Here is a 16,202-nt window from a genome sequence, read left to right on the forward strand (position 1 = left end):
TAGTTATATAGAAATATGCTTTTTAAAAAGATAGGATTAGATTTAAACACTAAGAGAGTGAATTCAAAATCCCTTTGTGGTATTAAAACCATGGCAACCATTGCCAACCTATAAGAAATATCATATTTCTTCCTTGGTATATGTTACAAGGATCTTTTGTCTATAATTTGCTTACATCTCAACCTATAATTTTTTTTTATTCTTAAGTGTATAATTTCATAAAATTAAATGGGCAAAATTATTACTTTTGAATACTTTGTTTCCATAGAAACGTATGTAATAGTTGAAATACCAAACATGTTTATCATGCATTTAAGACATCAGGCCTTCAACTTTCAGAAACAATCATTGCCACTTATTTGCTTTGCTGCAAACGTTAACTGGGGGACTCTGAACATGTTGAAAAATGCCATTTTTCAAACTTTAGGACATGTTGTCATGGTAACCATGACACATAGCAACCAATTTTTGTCTGATTTGAGTTAACGGTGTCAAAGACTTTTATCATAAAAAGAGTTTGGAGAAATTCAGAGACTATGCGTGCCACAGCTCCTATATAAATGTTCAAGTCGTTACAGAGAATGGCTCTTAATTAATTGAACATTTATTTGCATGTATTTTCTCTCATTTAAATAGGCAACAGTGATATGTATTCATCAATACTGCACTGTCTTTGAATTTTTTTATGCCCCCGTATTGGCCTACAGACAGAAAGACAGACGGACAGATGCACAGCCCAAATTAATATCCCCACTTTCAGTGAAAGCAGGGGACAATTATATGTTAAACTTGGTTTTAGATACATGTAGAAAAATAACATAACCTACCCAGTGATTACTCAGAACTTTCTTTTCCTATATAAATATTTTTTGATATCATATTAAGCTAAATATTATATACACCTATTCAGCACTGTGCAACACAGTTCCAGAAGCCAGATAATGTATTAGACCAGCATACAAAATCCAAATCTAACCAATCTTTTTTCCCCAAATGTATAAAGAGTCCTTTCCAAACTTGTAAATTTTTGTCATGTGAAGGCAGATTTTTTTGTGCCATGTGTGATTAAAGTGGTCATATCCTGGAAAATTCATGACACTCAGGTGACTGTCAAGGCCCAGAGGCCTCTTGTTGGTGTAATTGTTCAATAGGGTTTAAGAAAACAATATGCAGGAAATTAATACTCATGAAGACTTGCACAAACAAGCTGAATTCTAAACTACTTTAATTTTTATTCTAAAAATTACTCTATAAAGTTTAAAAGTTAATGAACTTGATTTAATGATCATCACTACAATGAGATACATGTACTACTTGTACATAATTGGACAAAAAGAATACTTTGATATTTCTCCATTTCTCTTTCTTGAGAATGCTTGTAAATATTTATTTATAAAGTTTAAAAGATTTTTTAATTTCTCTGACAGGTTTTAATACATAGTTTTTGTTGGTCGGCTTAACTTTTTCTGAGAACAATTATGAGATTTGATGCTGAGAGAAACTTGATTAAATATTTTAATTTTAGGCACAGAGCAAAAGAAAGAGTTTAATTTTTTTTTTTAATCTAGACTATGTTCATAATGCATGTACCATTTCTCAGCTGCTTTATACATGCAAATTAAATATATGGGTATTTATAATGATGTTCATCAGCTCAGACCAGTTACATGTACAATAATCTGTGTCATGGAACAAACCCTCACTGGGTCCATAGCAAATTATCATTTTAATTAAGAACATTCTATCTACTGAGATCTTAATCCAAGAATCTTCTGGATTAAACACAAAATCCCCACTTTTTCATTATGTATATAATCAACACAATCAACATCGACATGTTCCGGCTAGGATCTGAAAATGGAGGGGTGCAAGAGAAGGGCACTTTTACATGACTTACAGTTGTCTCTAGCTTTTGTGTATCTCATTACTTCACCCCTATAATAATGAACTCCTTCATATATTATTAATTAATTTAACCTTATTGATTTAAAAGATACAGAAACATTAAACACATACTCATCTATAGAGCATGTAATTCTGATTGTAAACATACAAAACAGAATTTTAAAGATCATCTTAGGATGAGTGTTACTTTTCTTTCTCTTTTTCAGTGATTTTCTATTCTTGATTTCTATTTTCGATAAAACCACCATAATATTCATATAAACTAGCTGGTGTCTCACATCTCACAATTTGTCACAATATGAAACTAAGGGTATGAGCATGTTGAGAGAGTTTTAGATGAGTATATAAGATTACTCAAACATGTCACCCTAGAATGTGTTCATATTTTATTAAGTGACATAGTTTTAGTAATTATTCTCATAATGCCATTCTAGTCACCAACCATGGATCTTGGTGTTAAGATTGTATTAAGTAGATTGAGTTATGTAAGGAAAATCTCGATCATTCAGTGTCACCACACGAAACATAAGTTCGCGCATGCGCAATTACGGTTTAAAGAATATTCCGAACATTGAACCCGATGACTATTATGCTTGTGACCCTTGAAACTAATGCTTGGCCGTCTGTGCATTAAACAGAAAAGTTTAAATTTACACCATACTTATTACTGTTTTATTAATGACAATTTTAATATTCAAAACGATTTTTACATCAAAATCTTAAAAGTATGGATATTAGAAAGATTTTTCAAATAATCACTTTTCAGGGAATTCGGTTTAAAAATGTAAAATTTTCTTCTTAGATGTCCGCTTCCCCACTTAATTTTTATGCCACATAACGGAAGGATCATTGGAAAATAATATGCTAATTTTTTAAAGAAATCTGTCCTCAGAATATCAAACAGCATTTTTTTTTAAACCGTTAATGAAGTTCATAATTTTGAGTCAAATATGTTTAATTCGTCATAAAAAGTACAATAAAGTGGATTAGCAGATTAAAAAATTAATAAAACCGTTAAACAAGCTTATCTTCTCTATAATTCATATGTTTAAGTTTTTCATTTACATTTAATTTTAAACCTAGCATAAATATCTTAATTACTGCATTTCTGTAATTTCACGAGGCAATGTCTATTTTTAGTAACAGTCCTTGCAAAAGGAGGTCCGGTTGACCTCAAAATTTACACAGATCTGGAAAGGACACATACTTAGTTAAAATTCTGAGAAGTTTCACAGAAATCTGTAGCTTCGTTATTTTCAAAGCATGGTATGGATCTTTACCTTAAATGCTTATGAATGATTTTTATATCCTTACTTGATTACATAATAGATAAAGTTTGTTATATTTCAAAAATGTTTATTCAAAGATTCAACTAAATAAATGTTTAACTAAATTTTTGTACCATTCTTCTCTATAGTTAAAAAAAGTAATCTTTGTTGCTTGATCGTTAAAATGTATGATTATAAATCTACTGGATTAGTCTACAATGGACTTAGTTTGTAATGACTTATTTACAGATGATGTAAGAATATAGTTTCGTTACCTCCAGTATCTTTATGGATCCATTTCCTCATGGATCCATTTCCTAAGTTTAAGAAAATGAAACTATCTCCGTACCCCAAGGAATGCATCTTATTTTCCACTGCCTACCTATATCAAAAGTCTTCATGCGGGGTTATTGTTACTTAAAGCACGGGTACGTCATGGCGTGTGCGGTTGATGTTACATTTACAACTCGATAAGGAGGGCCAGAATTGTTATTATGTTAATGCCGGAGACTTACAGTCGCACCATTGCCATTGCACATGCCGTGACGATTACCTGCAGATGCTCCTCTGATTATTGGCCAATAGAGTACTTCTGTACTCTTTGCGCAACAACACTTTACACATGTCTGCCAATTTACATATGTATTAACCAGGTAAACAGGTGGAAGTTGCAAGTGACTTCGGCACATCATTCTGATTTCGCAGACTGCCCCTGCCTCGTCTTCCACTCCAGTCGTATGCTCCCTACAGCTTATCATCCACTTATCCGGAATGACGTGGCATACGACGAAAATAATTACAGGCAGGTCGAATAGATGACCGCCTTAATGGATACTAGTCATTCTAACGATAAAGAGTTTTTGTCGATTACACTCTCTAATGAGGATCTCTTTACAGATAATGAAGAACTGTGGGCGGAGCTATGTAGGACACAAACCCTGTCACATTGCTTCTCAAGAGACCTTACCCTCTTAAACGTCTTACACCCAGCAACCATAATAATGATAATGTTCTTATTAAATAATTGTTTAATGTTAAATATATTTACGCATTGCACTTAATAACAACGGAAACTATTTTTAACCCACCCACCCCGGTAAAACAAAAATTCCTCTTTACAGGTATTATTAATTGTATTTTCCAAAATTCAAAACAAAGCTTTTGTTGTTTCACGGGGGATGGGGGGAACATATTTTTACAGACAAAAAAAAAAAAAAAAACAACAACAAATAAACTGGTCTTTTTTTCCAATTTCGAATGAGATTACAAATAAAAAAAAAATGTACTTATCAATCATGTATAACTTCACCCTTAAAATAGAAATATTTACGTTCAACACTTATTTTTCTTATAAAGTGTTAGGAAAACGTTCAAAACACAAAAACATGGACGAAGGGTCAAAAGGTTAAAGTATATATTTTATTTTGACGTCACAAACTTGAACGCCGGGCAAGTGCAATGCCATACGCGAAATTCAAATTTCACTCTATCTTTGAACAGAAACAGTTCGCAGCCATGTTAAGGCTTCCCGAAGCTTTAAAATGCGCTCAAAACATAATATGTCATTGCGAGGTCGGTTTTGGTTTTAATTTATAAGTATTGATCTTTAGTACTTTCAATTTATATAAAGGGTTTCCTCGGCTATAAATTAGCATATTTGTTATGATATCACATGACTTTGTTGATCACGTGACGGTCATTTATAATTTTTTGAAGTGTTTCATATAAATCGCTTCGGCGCAGCTGATTAACGCAATAATTATTAACATTTGTTATATAAATAAACTCATCGTATCCTTGTGTATCCGAAATGTGCTTGGGAAAAGTCATAGTATTACTTGGGTACAAAATATTTCCTGAGAAATTCAACTTACCTACAAATTTGAGGGTATTTTCCACACAATATCGTAATCTGTATCAAAACAAAGCCAACACACATTTTTCCCAAGCAAGATTCAGTTAGAGAACAACCTCTTCTTACAGATTTTCACAAAAATTCTCAGATTAATTCTCATTAATCACCTGCGCCAGACTCTTTTATACACACAAAATAAATTCTACCTCCAACCACGTGTATAAAACAGAGAACATTTCAAAAGTATATTTTTCATAAGCATTTTGAACATGATGAATTTCAATCAAGGGTAGGTAAGTGGTGTATTTTTAAAATATTCGGACATATAAGACTTAAAAAACCTTTATCGACCCGTGAATTTTGCAATAGCTATCTAGCATTTTACATGCAGTTTGAAATAAAGTGTAAAATTCATGACACTCTCCCCGTCATAACGCCTCAAGTTTGCATTGACCTGACGTCATTTTTCATTATGACGTCATATTTTGGTAGTTCAGAGATGTGAAGGCACAGAGTGCACTATCATATTCTACGGGAAGCCTTAACCTACCTGCGTTGCGATGTCTCTTCCATAAATTGCAACTTACCTGAAGGATAATACATAGATTCTGAAATATGTCACATTTGTTTTTATGGCAAGGAGTTGAAAAATGTAAATATAAGCATAGAATCATTATTTTTTGAAAGATGTAGTTCATACCTGCAACGGTGTGGGCAAACACATTTTCAATGCTTGATTCAATACTTAAATGAAAGTACTTATACTTTCTGTTGAAAATTCTTACTTTATTTCAGGTTACGTACATGTACCAATTACATTATTTACATAAGTCATTGATTTATTATCAAAAGTGAATTACAAAGGCAAAAAAAGTTAATATTCCCATACATGATCTTAATTGAGAACCACCCTTACTCCAGAATGATGAATACCTGCATCAGGGGCCATGACTTTTACAATTTTGGAAGAAACACTCTTTCGTTATAACCATGCACCTAGTTTCTCTGAAAAATAATCAAAAGCAACACCTGGTTGTCAAATTTTGTAAACATCGCAGTCGTTGTTATCGGTAATGATCGGTAAGATTATCATTAAAGTCACAGGCACTTGGGGGCTGGTTCCTCCCCCTTCCATTTTTTTTTTTTAAATCTGGGGTCGACAAACGTTTTTTCCTACTTCGTTAGTCTAATACGCGCAAAATGATACCTTTTTGTCTCTATAAACTGTTTTTAAATATTAAAATCGTTTTCAACTGATGCATATAAAGAGAGAAGGCTTGCAACTCTTTTCTCCTCATCCGCCTCACCTCGCTTAAACATTTCATGATAAATTATCGAAAGCATAACTAAACATAAAATATACATACTCCAATAAAGATCCTTTGTTAGCCATTCTTCTTTTTTTTCATCTCTTCCAATTTATTTTTAAGGATTTGTAAATATTTTAATAAAATCACTCGCAACTACGGTAAATTTTCTCTCTGGGCATCACTTGGTCACGAAAGTCCGAATGCCATTTCGCACACGATGACGCCCGAAACTTCCGAGAGATAGGAAAATCTCGAATTTCTTCCGTGTTCTGTAATTCTGATGGATGAAGATCAAAGAGTGACCTATGATCTTGCAGTGAAAGGTCATAGTATTCCTATTACGGGGCGGCGGGGACTGGAAAATCTACCTTAGTTCGAAAAATAGAGAAAAATTTACAAAGTTAGAGGAAGAAAGTGTCAATAACAGCATCTACTAGATTTGCTTCTACACATTAGGGGGAGTTGTGTACCACAACATTGCATAAATGCGCCGGTCTTCATGATGGCCGCTTTACAAATTCCGATTTACTTAAGTTCATTTTGACTGACGAAGAATTAACGGACGTCAAACACAGAAAAATGGCGACAGATATGCTGGTCATTGACGAGGTGTCGATGACCAGCAGCCGGGTACCTAATCAAGTAGAATTGGTTTGTCGACAAATAAGAAAACCTAAGTATTTGGAAACATGCAAGTAGTACTATGTGGTGATTTTTCCCAGATACCTCTGGTTGCCAATGAATTACATGGGGACTTGGGGCATTTTTGTTTTGAATCACCATGGTTTTCATCTTAAATTAATTAGATACCAGATAGCTCTGCATATTATTCATAGGCAGGAAGACGAACTGCTTATAACTGCAATAAATAATCTGGAAAAAAGTATCCTATCTGAAGAGACTTCTACTTTATCTCAATCCCTATCAAAACCTATTTTAAATGAAGGTGATGCTGTTCGAATCCTTTGGGGAACGTGGAGACCGGTCCTTCGGATGAGACAGTGTAAACCGAGGTCCCGTGTCCCAGTAGGTGTTGCCATGAAAAAGATCCCCAACTGCTCAATGGCCCTCAGTGCTGATTATAGGTATAAATTAGCAGCCCTCTGCCGGCAAGTGGCGTCTACATATGAGTGAAGAATTCTTGAAAGGGACGTTAAAAAACAAAGAAACAACTAGAAATATGTCCATAGGACATGAATGCCCCGCCTGATGTTACAAATGTAATGCAATATTTTAAAAAAAACCTAGGTATTTATTGGTACCTTGTCATGGCCCAATATTCTGTTCCATTCACAATGGAATTTTTTTCCATTTAGCAGAGAAGAATTTATGTATTAAATTGGTTTTTTTAAAGTAATAATGCATATTTAGGATATTTAGAATGAACATAGTGGGTGCTTGAGGGGAAATAATCTCCTTCAAGTAAAAAACTTACTAGCGATTTGTCAGAAAGAGAATTTTCATTCCCCTTATGAATGAATTAGATAAGAAATGATTTCATTATTTCTTTTCATGCATAACTTTAATATTTTTCAAAATATAAATTTAATACCTTTAGTACTCTTAGTATAGTTGTTTCCTTTGTTGTATGGAATGTAGTGTTGATTAACACTGAATATGAATCAGCAACATGATATTTCAAGTTCATTTTGTCTGTGTGTAGGAAATTTGTAGATGATCTCTCAGAACATATCATTAGATAAGTCTTCACACAAATGAATTGGAAAGTTAATAATGACATTAAAATGATAAAAAGTTTGTAATTTGTATTTATTCATTTGTGACTAATGGTGACTATACTATGGTCAGAGTAATAAGATGGAGTAATAAGGATGTCCTCTAGCTGCATCAGTTCGTTGCAAAATGCCAAATCTAAAGTAGATCCATAAATTGTTGTTGGTTTTTTAACTTCTTGTTTAAATCCAAGTGAGAACAAGTCTTTTTGGAAGCTGTCTCGCATAGACGAATTTCTTCCTGTATCACTTTGAAAATCAATGTTAAAGTCACCAATAAGTAACACTGGTGTGTCATTTTTAGGCAGTTTTGCTAACAATTGGGACTTGAATTTTTGAAAGCTTTCTTTTGGAAATCTGTATATAAATATGTAATGGTACTGTCTTGATACGATGACATGAAGAAATGAGAATTCCTGGGTGTTACACAATTCTTTTCCTTCAATGTCCAAGTTTTCTTTATAGAACACAGCAATTCCATGACATCTGCTTGGATATGTAGAGGCTGGAAGTATAATAGAATGATAACCTGGAATCTGAAAGTCTGCGGAAGTACTAATGTGTGATTCAGTCAAGCATATTACATGAGATCTTTCCAGGGTAGGATCTGCCTTTATGTCTTCAAAATGTAAACGGGCAGATCTTGCATTCAGGTGTGAAACCATGAGAAGGTTTTTTTCAGTTACTGAAATCTGAAGATTTTCAACTTGTTTTTTTTGCCTCATCTCTTCCATATGCCTCAAAACTTGTTTACTACTGCGAATTTTGTTGGCATCAAAATTAAGAATATATAGTCCATTTAAGGAGCGAGCCCTGCTTAGAGCTACATATGCTTGACCATCACGAAATTGATCCTGGAAAGAGACTACAACTGTTTCCAAAGTTTGCCCTTGTACTTTATGAACGGTACAGCTCCAAGAAAGGCGCAGTGGAAATTGGGATCTTGTTACTTTTAAATTCTTTTTGCTGCAAGACAGTGAGAACTGCACCTCAATTGGAAGAATTGGAGTTGCCAAAGGATTAAATTCAGACAAATCAAATTTTGATGCCATACGTGTTTCTCTTCCTATTGAAGTATTGTCAAATTTAACCATGATTGCAAGAGGTGAGGAATTTTGTTTGTAAATGAAACCAATAACTGTCCCTTGTGCACCATTTGCTAATCCATCCTGTACAAAAACATTGCGAATGAGCATGACCCTTGCACCAATGGCTAAGGTAATGATTTTTGGTAGTCCTCCAGTAAATTTTGAATCAGTTGGAATGGATTTTCCTTTCAATGAATCTGGCATTCGGTCTACCGCTGTGATAGATTTTAGAGTAGAGTTGAGTTTGTTTAGCATAATTTTGTTATGCTCATCTACTCTTCTATTTAAAGCAAATACATGAAGAGCTTCATGTGGATAGTTTTCACTGTTTTCATCTATACATCTTGTACATAAAACAGAAATATCCTCTACTGTATGAGTTGACTCACGTACACGGTTAAGTAAAGATGCAAAATCAGAATCTTCTTTTTGTCGCATGATTTCATGCAATTCAAAAATTGAGAACTGGTCCCATAGCTGTAATGTCAGAGATGCTAAAATGTCAGATGGAGGTTGAAACACAAAACTTTGACCAACAGGAGGTAGTTGGTAGAGGTCTCCAAATGCTAAAATAGAAATGCCTCCAAATTCATATTCACTTCGAAAGAGTTCATCTAGTCGTCTGTGTACTTGAAGGAGTAAATTACTTCCAACCATGGATATTTCATCCACAATCAAAATGCATAGTGAAGATAATTTTTGACGTAAAGAATTTCTTTTGTCATCAGACAGTTTCATATAGCTATTTTTGCTTTGACCAAGCTGAAGTTGTAAAGCTGAATGTAGGGTCAAACCATTTATATTAAAAGCTGCTGTACCAGTTGGAGCTAAAAGCAAACAATGTGGAAGAGTAGGATCTTCACCTTCTTTTGGTAGAGTTCTTTTAATCATCTGACTGATGGCTTGAATTACATGAGATTTGCCTGTTCCAGCTCCTCCTGACACAAAAATATGAAATGGTTTTTGCTTCACACCTTGTCTAAAAGATGTACACCAATCTAAGATTTTGTTGAAGAGAAGTCGCTGTTCTATATTCAAACTGCATATGAAGTTTCTGTATTCCTCATCTGTCCATATTTCTTGCAATGTATCCAAAGATGACTGGCAATGAGGCAAACTATCTTCAGATAGTGGTAAAACATTATTGTGAATGTTGACATCAGAGGGTTCCAAATGAGAAAATGCTGGATCATCATGCAGACCTTCATCTTTTTGCTCTGCTAGATCTTTTTCCATCTCTGGATTGAGCAAATCCCATGCATCACTTCTCGAACCATTTTCAGCTACTTCTATTAATGCTGCATCTACTAACTCAGAATATTGCTGTAGATTTCTTTTGGTCTCTTTAATCTGATCTATGTGATGGTTATAGCTGTCCATGTATGAATCAAATCTGCCGAGCAGCTCTTCTTCTTTCCTCCATGGTATAAAGAGAAATAATTCTCCATGATAGAAAGATTCTGGTTCCTTGGTTAAGCTGAATTGATGGTATCTTAAAAGGGCTTGTTTTTTCGTTTCTTTACTTTGAAACTGCCATTAGCAAGACGAATGATGAATTCATTTGGTGCTTCCAACACAAAATTCTCTGGACATCTGTCCTCAAGTAACAACTGCTCTTCTTGAAGCAAATCAGGCTGCATATCATCTTTGCTATCTTTGAATGTTGATAGGTCATACCTGAGAATATAACAATACATGTAAAAATTATATTGAATATATGAAGATTTCTTTTTTCACAAAGGAATTGTAGATTTTCTTTGGAATTAAAGTATGTAATTTTTTATATTTGCTTTACACTAGTTAATCTTTACAGCTATTTTGTATACATTCGTTGACATTACTAAAGAATACAAAATATTATAATGTTTTATAAAAATTTCAACACACAATATTTATCTATTTATAATACATGTATATTAATAATAACAATAAAGTTCAATTACCATGCTTGAAAGTTTGCTAAGCACCAAGATGTCAATTGTACAGGGCGTGCAGAATATTTCTCTTCTATGCTGGCTGTAAATATATTCTCACTGTCATCATCCAGTCCTTGTAGAACACTGATTGGCTTCAGGAGGTGGACCCTCTGATGCGGCAAACCTGTTGGGATCCAAACAGCTGTGAAATCAGACTTGTACAATGGCAAACCAAGTATCCTGTACACTGATTCCTGCGCACTGACAGATCTGGCATTTGTAAAAGTCTTTGCACATGCTTTCATTTGCTGTTTTAGTCCTAATTGTGAAGCTTCCTTGCTAGCAGCTTCCAGTAATGTTCCCATCTCTCTTTCATCTTTTGTGATATATGCCACTATATACTGAATGCAAGCATAAGGGTTGGAAACAAACTGTATGTCCATATTAGCCTGCCAGGTCTTTAACAAAGTTGGGTTATAATTATTTATATAGACGTCGGATGGATTTCTTAAAGTGTAGATGGTAGTATCTGTAACAGATTCTTTTAATGCAATGTGATATTGCCGAGAATTTGTCCCACACATAAAGAATATGTCCTCAAGAGATACGCAGTGTAAATCATCTGTTTGGATTACAAAGTTTTTCACATTGGCTAAAATTTCTTTCGAGTTCTTCAAAATATTTGCTTGGTCTTGGGAATTTTCTTCTTGGGGTGTAGGTTTGCAGATCATAGTTGTCTCACAAACTGGCTTTGGGAAGTTAAAACGACATTGCCTTCCCGTCTTTTTACAAGCAGCAGAGTGTGTATGCTTCTGTAACTGAGTTACAAGTCTGTAAAGTTGAGGGTCTTCATACTCTGGTGGAATGGTGCTTTTAATGTATTTCTCTACAAAAGCATTCACATCTTCTTCTTTACTCTTTTCAGGATGAGGTGCATCTTTGATCCACAAAACTCCATGAGCATGAGGGGATCCTCTTTGCTGAAATTCTATCCTATAGAAAAAGTGAAGAACATCTCCTAATGGTTGACAATCTGCTAAAATGGCATCTTTCAATAAACAATCTAATCTGTATTGAAAATGTCTAGCAGCAGTAAGTGGATTTGAACGAAGCCATGAGCATTTCTGATCCCAAGACATTGAATCAATATCAATGCCCGATAGATTAAGTCCACGCTGTGATGCAATGGCCTGTATTGTGTCATGCCATCTGAGATCGGCTGCAGAGAGAGTAAAAAACCATGTAAATATTCCAAACTGTTTTACAGCAGCTAATAGCTTGTACTGCACTTTCTGCCAATATGGTGGAGAGCCCCTGACTGGTTGCAGAAATCTGTATCCATGATCCTTTAGCAAATGCCTGTGCAAAATAGTAGGGTTCTTTACCATTTCTGCTGTAATGTTATCTCCGGTGGAAGTTGCACTGAAGGATTTCCTGAGAGCAATGCTCATACTGTCTGTAATTTGTTTAGTTTCAACTATTGTTTGAGCCACAAAAATATATTCAATATCTGCTGCAAATGTTTGTTTTTCATTCAGTAGTCTGGCTTGAAAATATTTTTTGGGTGTTAATTTGATTTTTCTGTTATGTTTCCAACCAAATTTTCCAGTTGGTAAAAGATTTGGAAAAGCTAATTCTTCAAAAAGATCATCCATAAGAATAGATAATGGCATTTTGCCTTCTCCTGGAGCAATGTTCAGTATTTTATCTACATCAATGGATGCATCAGAAGGTTGTATGCAACTCTCAAATTTTACACCTCTAAGTTGTGATACTGGATCATCATCATAAATGTCTTCATGTGCCTCTTCTGAATTTTCTTTGACAGCACTTTCTTCCGGAAGACATTCACTCCTGTTAAGAATATTGTTGTCTTGATCATTAGTGGTGAGTTCTGTCCAAAGCTCCTTATCATTTTCAGAGCACTTTGTTTCCCAGTTCTCATAGATAGTAATGTCTTTGTAGAGCTCATTGTTTTCTCTCAACCAATTCAATGCATCTTTGATGTAGTTTGGTCTAATGTACTCAAATTTTTCATGTGTTTTGTACACAATTTTCCTCTTTAATCGCAAGGGGATAACACCAGCTTCATTTGGTAATCTTGGCAATTTATTGACAACATTTTCTTCATTCACAGGGACATTTACAACCGCACCTTTTATGCCACTCTGCTTCCCCTTTGGTAATGCTAGCATTTTCATGAATGGGTAACGACGAGAAATTAATCTTCTTTCTAGAGATGTTAATTTTGCTAGTTCTTCAGGTATGTCAGAAACTTCCATATCATTATAAAGAGCCTGTGGGGGAATTTGGTTTTTTTTAACATATCTAGCACAAGTCTGACAAATCCATTGAAATCCCAAGGCAGATATTCTTCCTGTTATGCAACTGTTTACAACTTCTTCTGAGGAATTTTTGAAAGATTCTGTTCCAACATGTGTTACACTTCTTCTATAAAGCAGTCTTCTACAACATGTGCAAACATACTCTGGGTACTGATGGATGTCTTTTGAAAATCTTTGTATTACTTGATCTTCATTCTGTAATGTTCTAAAATCTTGTTTTCTTCTGCTTTCTATTAGATTTGTTTGGCATTTTTCTACAGATGTTCTATTACTTCTTTTTTCTTTTTTCTTTACTGATTCAATTTCATAAAATGTTTTAATTTCTTCATCTGTAAGACTTTGTAATTTTTCTTTCTTACGTTTTCTCTCAGAAGCACAAATTTTTGTCTTCTGCTCTTCAGATAAATTGGAACGCTTGTCTTCCTTTTTCTGTCGGTCTCTTTCATTGAATCCTGTTTTTTGTTCTTCTGTTAGACTTTGTAATTTTTCCTTCTTACGTTTTCTCTCAGAAGCACAAATTTTTGATTTCTGCTCTTCAGATAAATTGGAACGCTTGTCTTCCTTTTTCTTTCGGTCTCTTTCATTGAATCCTGTTTTTTGTTCCTCTGTTAGACTTTGTAATTTTTCTTTCTTACGTTTTCTCTCAGAAGCACAAATTTTTGATTTCTGCTCTTCAGATAAATTGGAACGCTTGTCTTCCTTTTTCTGTCGGTCTCTTTCATTGAATACTGTTTTTTGTTCCTCTGTTAGACTTCGTAATTTTTCTTTCTTATGTTTTCTCTCAGAAGCACATATTTTTGATTTCTGCTCTTCAGATAAATTGGAACGCTTGTCTTTCTTTTTCTGTCGGTCTCTCTTATTGAATTCTTTTTTTTGCTCTTCTGTAACACTTTTTAGCATTTCATTCTTACGTTTTCTCTCAGAAGCACAAATTTTTGATTTCTGCTCTTCAGATAACTTGGAGCGCTTCTCCCTCTTTCTTAATCTATCCTTCTCATTTATTTTTCTTTTTTGCTCATCATCAATACTTAAACGTTGCTGTTTCTTCTTTATTTTATTTGCTTCTTTACAGACTATAGTCTCATTTTCATGAAGCTTTCTTTTTCTGTCTCTGTCGATCATGCGGAGTGCTTCTTTTTTTTCTGCTGAAAGCCTTTCTCTGTACTTTTGCTGCCTCTGTTTCACTTTCAATTTTTTAATTTCTTGTGCGGTTCTGTTTTGTTGTCGTCTCTTTGTTTCAGCATAGTATTGTTGAACAAGATCATTGACTGACAGCAGCTTTCCCTTTTGTTCAACAACAGTGTTCTGAATTTGAAAAAAATACTTATTTAGTTATACAACATATATCATAGATATGCATGATTGTTTATTTATTTATAGTATAAAAATGCCAGTAACTGTATAGTTTTAGAAGACTGAATTTACCTCTGTTACTTGTACTGTGTTGGTGACCACATCATAATGGTTACCATTAGTGTGCTTTAGATATATTGCAAATTCCTCTGTTTGTAATAATGGATCTACTAGTTTTCCACTGTATTTCTGCCACCCATGGTCAGAGCTGTAAATGAAGATGTCTGTCTTAAGTAAATGTGCAGCGGTTATTATTTCAACTTCTGTAGCCCAGAAAGTACATTCATTGATCCGCGTTCGTCTAATGTAGTTGGCAACACTCTCTATCATTGGTAAAACTGACGTTAACTTATCATCCATCTCCCTCATGTGATTTATTACTCTCTCTCGTACAACTGAATGAAACTGCTGACTGCCACTGACAGTATAGGAGATGCACCTAAAGAAGCAGTTACCATCTCCAACTACTTTTTGAATAGTACTTGGTATACCAAGTCGGACATGCATGTTGGTTGTTGTAGGCAAAGATCCTACAAAATGTCCCATAGATAATAAAGAACTTATCCTGCTTTGCCAATCCTTATTAACAGGATGAAAGTAAAATATTTCAGTTGTCTCAGATTCAATAATGCAATCTCTTCCCGACATCTCAGATTTTGAAGAATAGAAATTATGAGTTGGCATCTTAACGCATACATGAGTCTTTAAACGCTGTTTTGATGAGAAAATTTTGTTACAATCTGAGCATTTATTGCATGTATGCTGCTCTAATCCACGTTTAGTCTTATACTGTTTCCCACAATCATAACATGAATAAGCATTCCTACTGTACATTCTTTCTCAAAGGACAACTGGAACCACCTGTTCAAACATTTAACAAATTTATTATAAACCTAAATAATGTAATAAATAAAGCAATTAACAGTAAACTCAAAAGACATGATTTCTTTAAAATGAATCCAAACTACTGCAAAAGCCTCATCTAGTCAGTCTGGTATATTGTAGTAATGTAAGAGACAGATCAGTTTTCTAAATCAGATTCAAAATGCATAACTGTAAAAAAAAAAAAAAAAAGGATTTAGTTGCTAAGTTGTAGTGCTATATTTTCTTTTTCATTTCTTGTTTTATTCATTACTTTTTAACCTTTTCTTTGTTGAGAGGAAGAGACAGGGTGTTTCAAGAATTTTCATTATATGGGCCACATCGCTCACCTGAGCACATTTGGTAGGCAAAAGTACAAATCAGTTCAGTATTGAAAAGATTACCGGGGGGGTGGGTGGGGGTGGGTGGGGGGGTTTCATGTCAATATAACAAATGGCTTTGTTGTACTTGAGAAGAATTTTAAACAATTTTCCCATATATTCCTTTGTAAAAATTTGATCCCCCATTGTGGCTCCTCCCTATCCCAGGGGTCATGATTTGAACAAAC

General features: G+C 34.2%; 1 protein-coding gene across 1 annotated transcript; it reads right to left on the reverse strand.

Moving 5' to 3' along the window:
* Window positions 1–10,652: 10,652 nt before the first annotated feature.
* Window positions 10,653–15,421, reverse strand: LOC133179738 (uncharacterized). The gene is made up of 4 exons (XM_061314432.1): window positions 14,846–15,421; window positions 13,780–14,725; window positions 11,103–13,650; window positions 10,653–10,836 (listed from the first exon to the last, which is right to left on the reverse strand). Exons 1-4 carry the CDS (start codon window positions 15,419–15,421, stop codon window positions 10,653–10,655), a joined length of 4,254 nt encoding a protein of 1,417 aa, XP_061170416.1.
* Window positions 15,422–16,202: the final 781 nt, after the last annotated feature.

This window comes from Saccostrea echinata, unplaced genomic scaffold (assembly GCF_033153115.1).
Source record: "Saccostrea echinata isolate AGI-Se365-2 ecotype Australia unplaced genomic scaffold, CSIRO_AGI_Sech_v1 ptg000005l, whole genome shotgun sequence".
Classification (NCBI taxonomy): domain Eukaryota; kingdom Metazoa; phylum Mollusca; class Bivalvia; order Ostreida; family Ostreidae; genus Saccostrea; species Saccostrea echinata.

Excerpts from the sequence above, each read along its gene's own strand:
- LOC133179738 (XM_061314432.1), bottom strand. The coding sequence starts at position 15,421 with ATGTCGGGAAGAGATTGCATTATTGAATCTGAGACAACTGAAATATTT. Across the intron at positions 13,651-13,779 it reads TTGTGCTTCTGAGAGAAAAC|AAAGCAGAAGAAAACAAGAT; the intron begins GTAAGAAAGAAA and ends CAAATCTAATAG. Across the intron at positions 10,837-11,102 it reads TTAGCAAACTTTCAAGCATG|GTATGACCTATCAACATTCA; the intron begins GTAATTGAACTT and ends TTATATTCTCAG.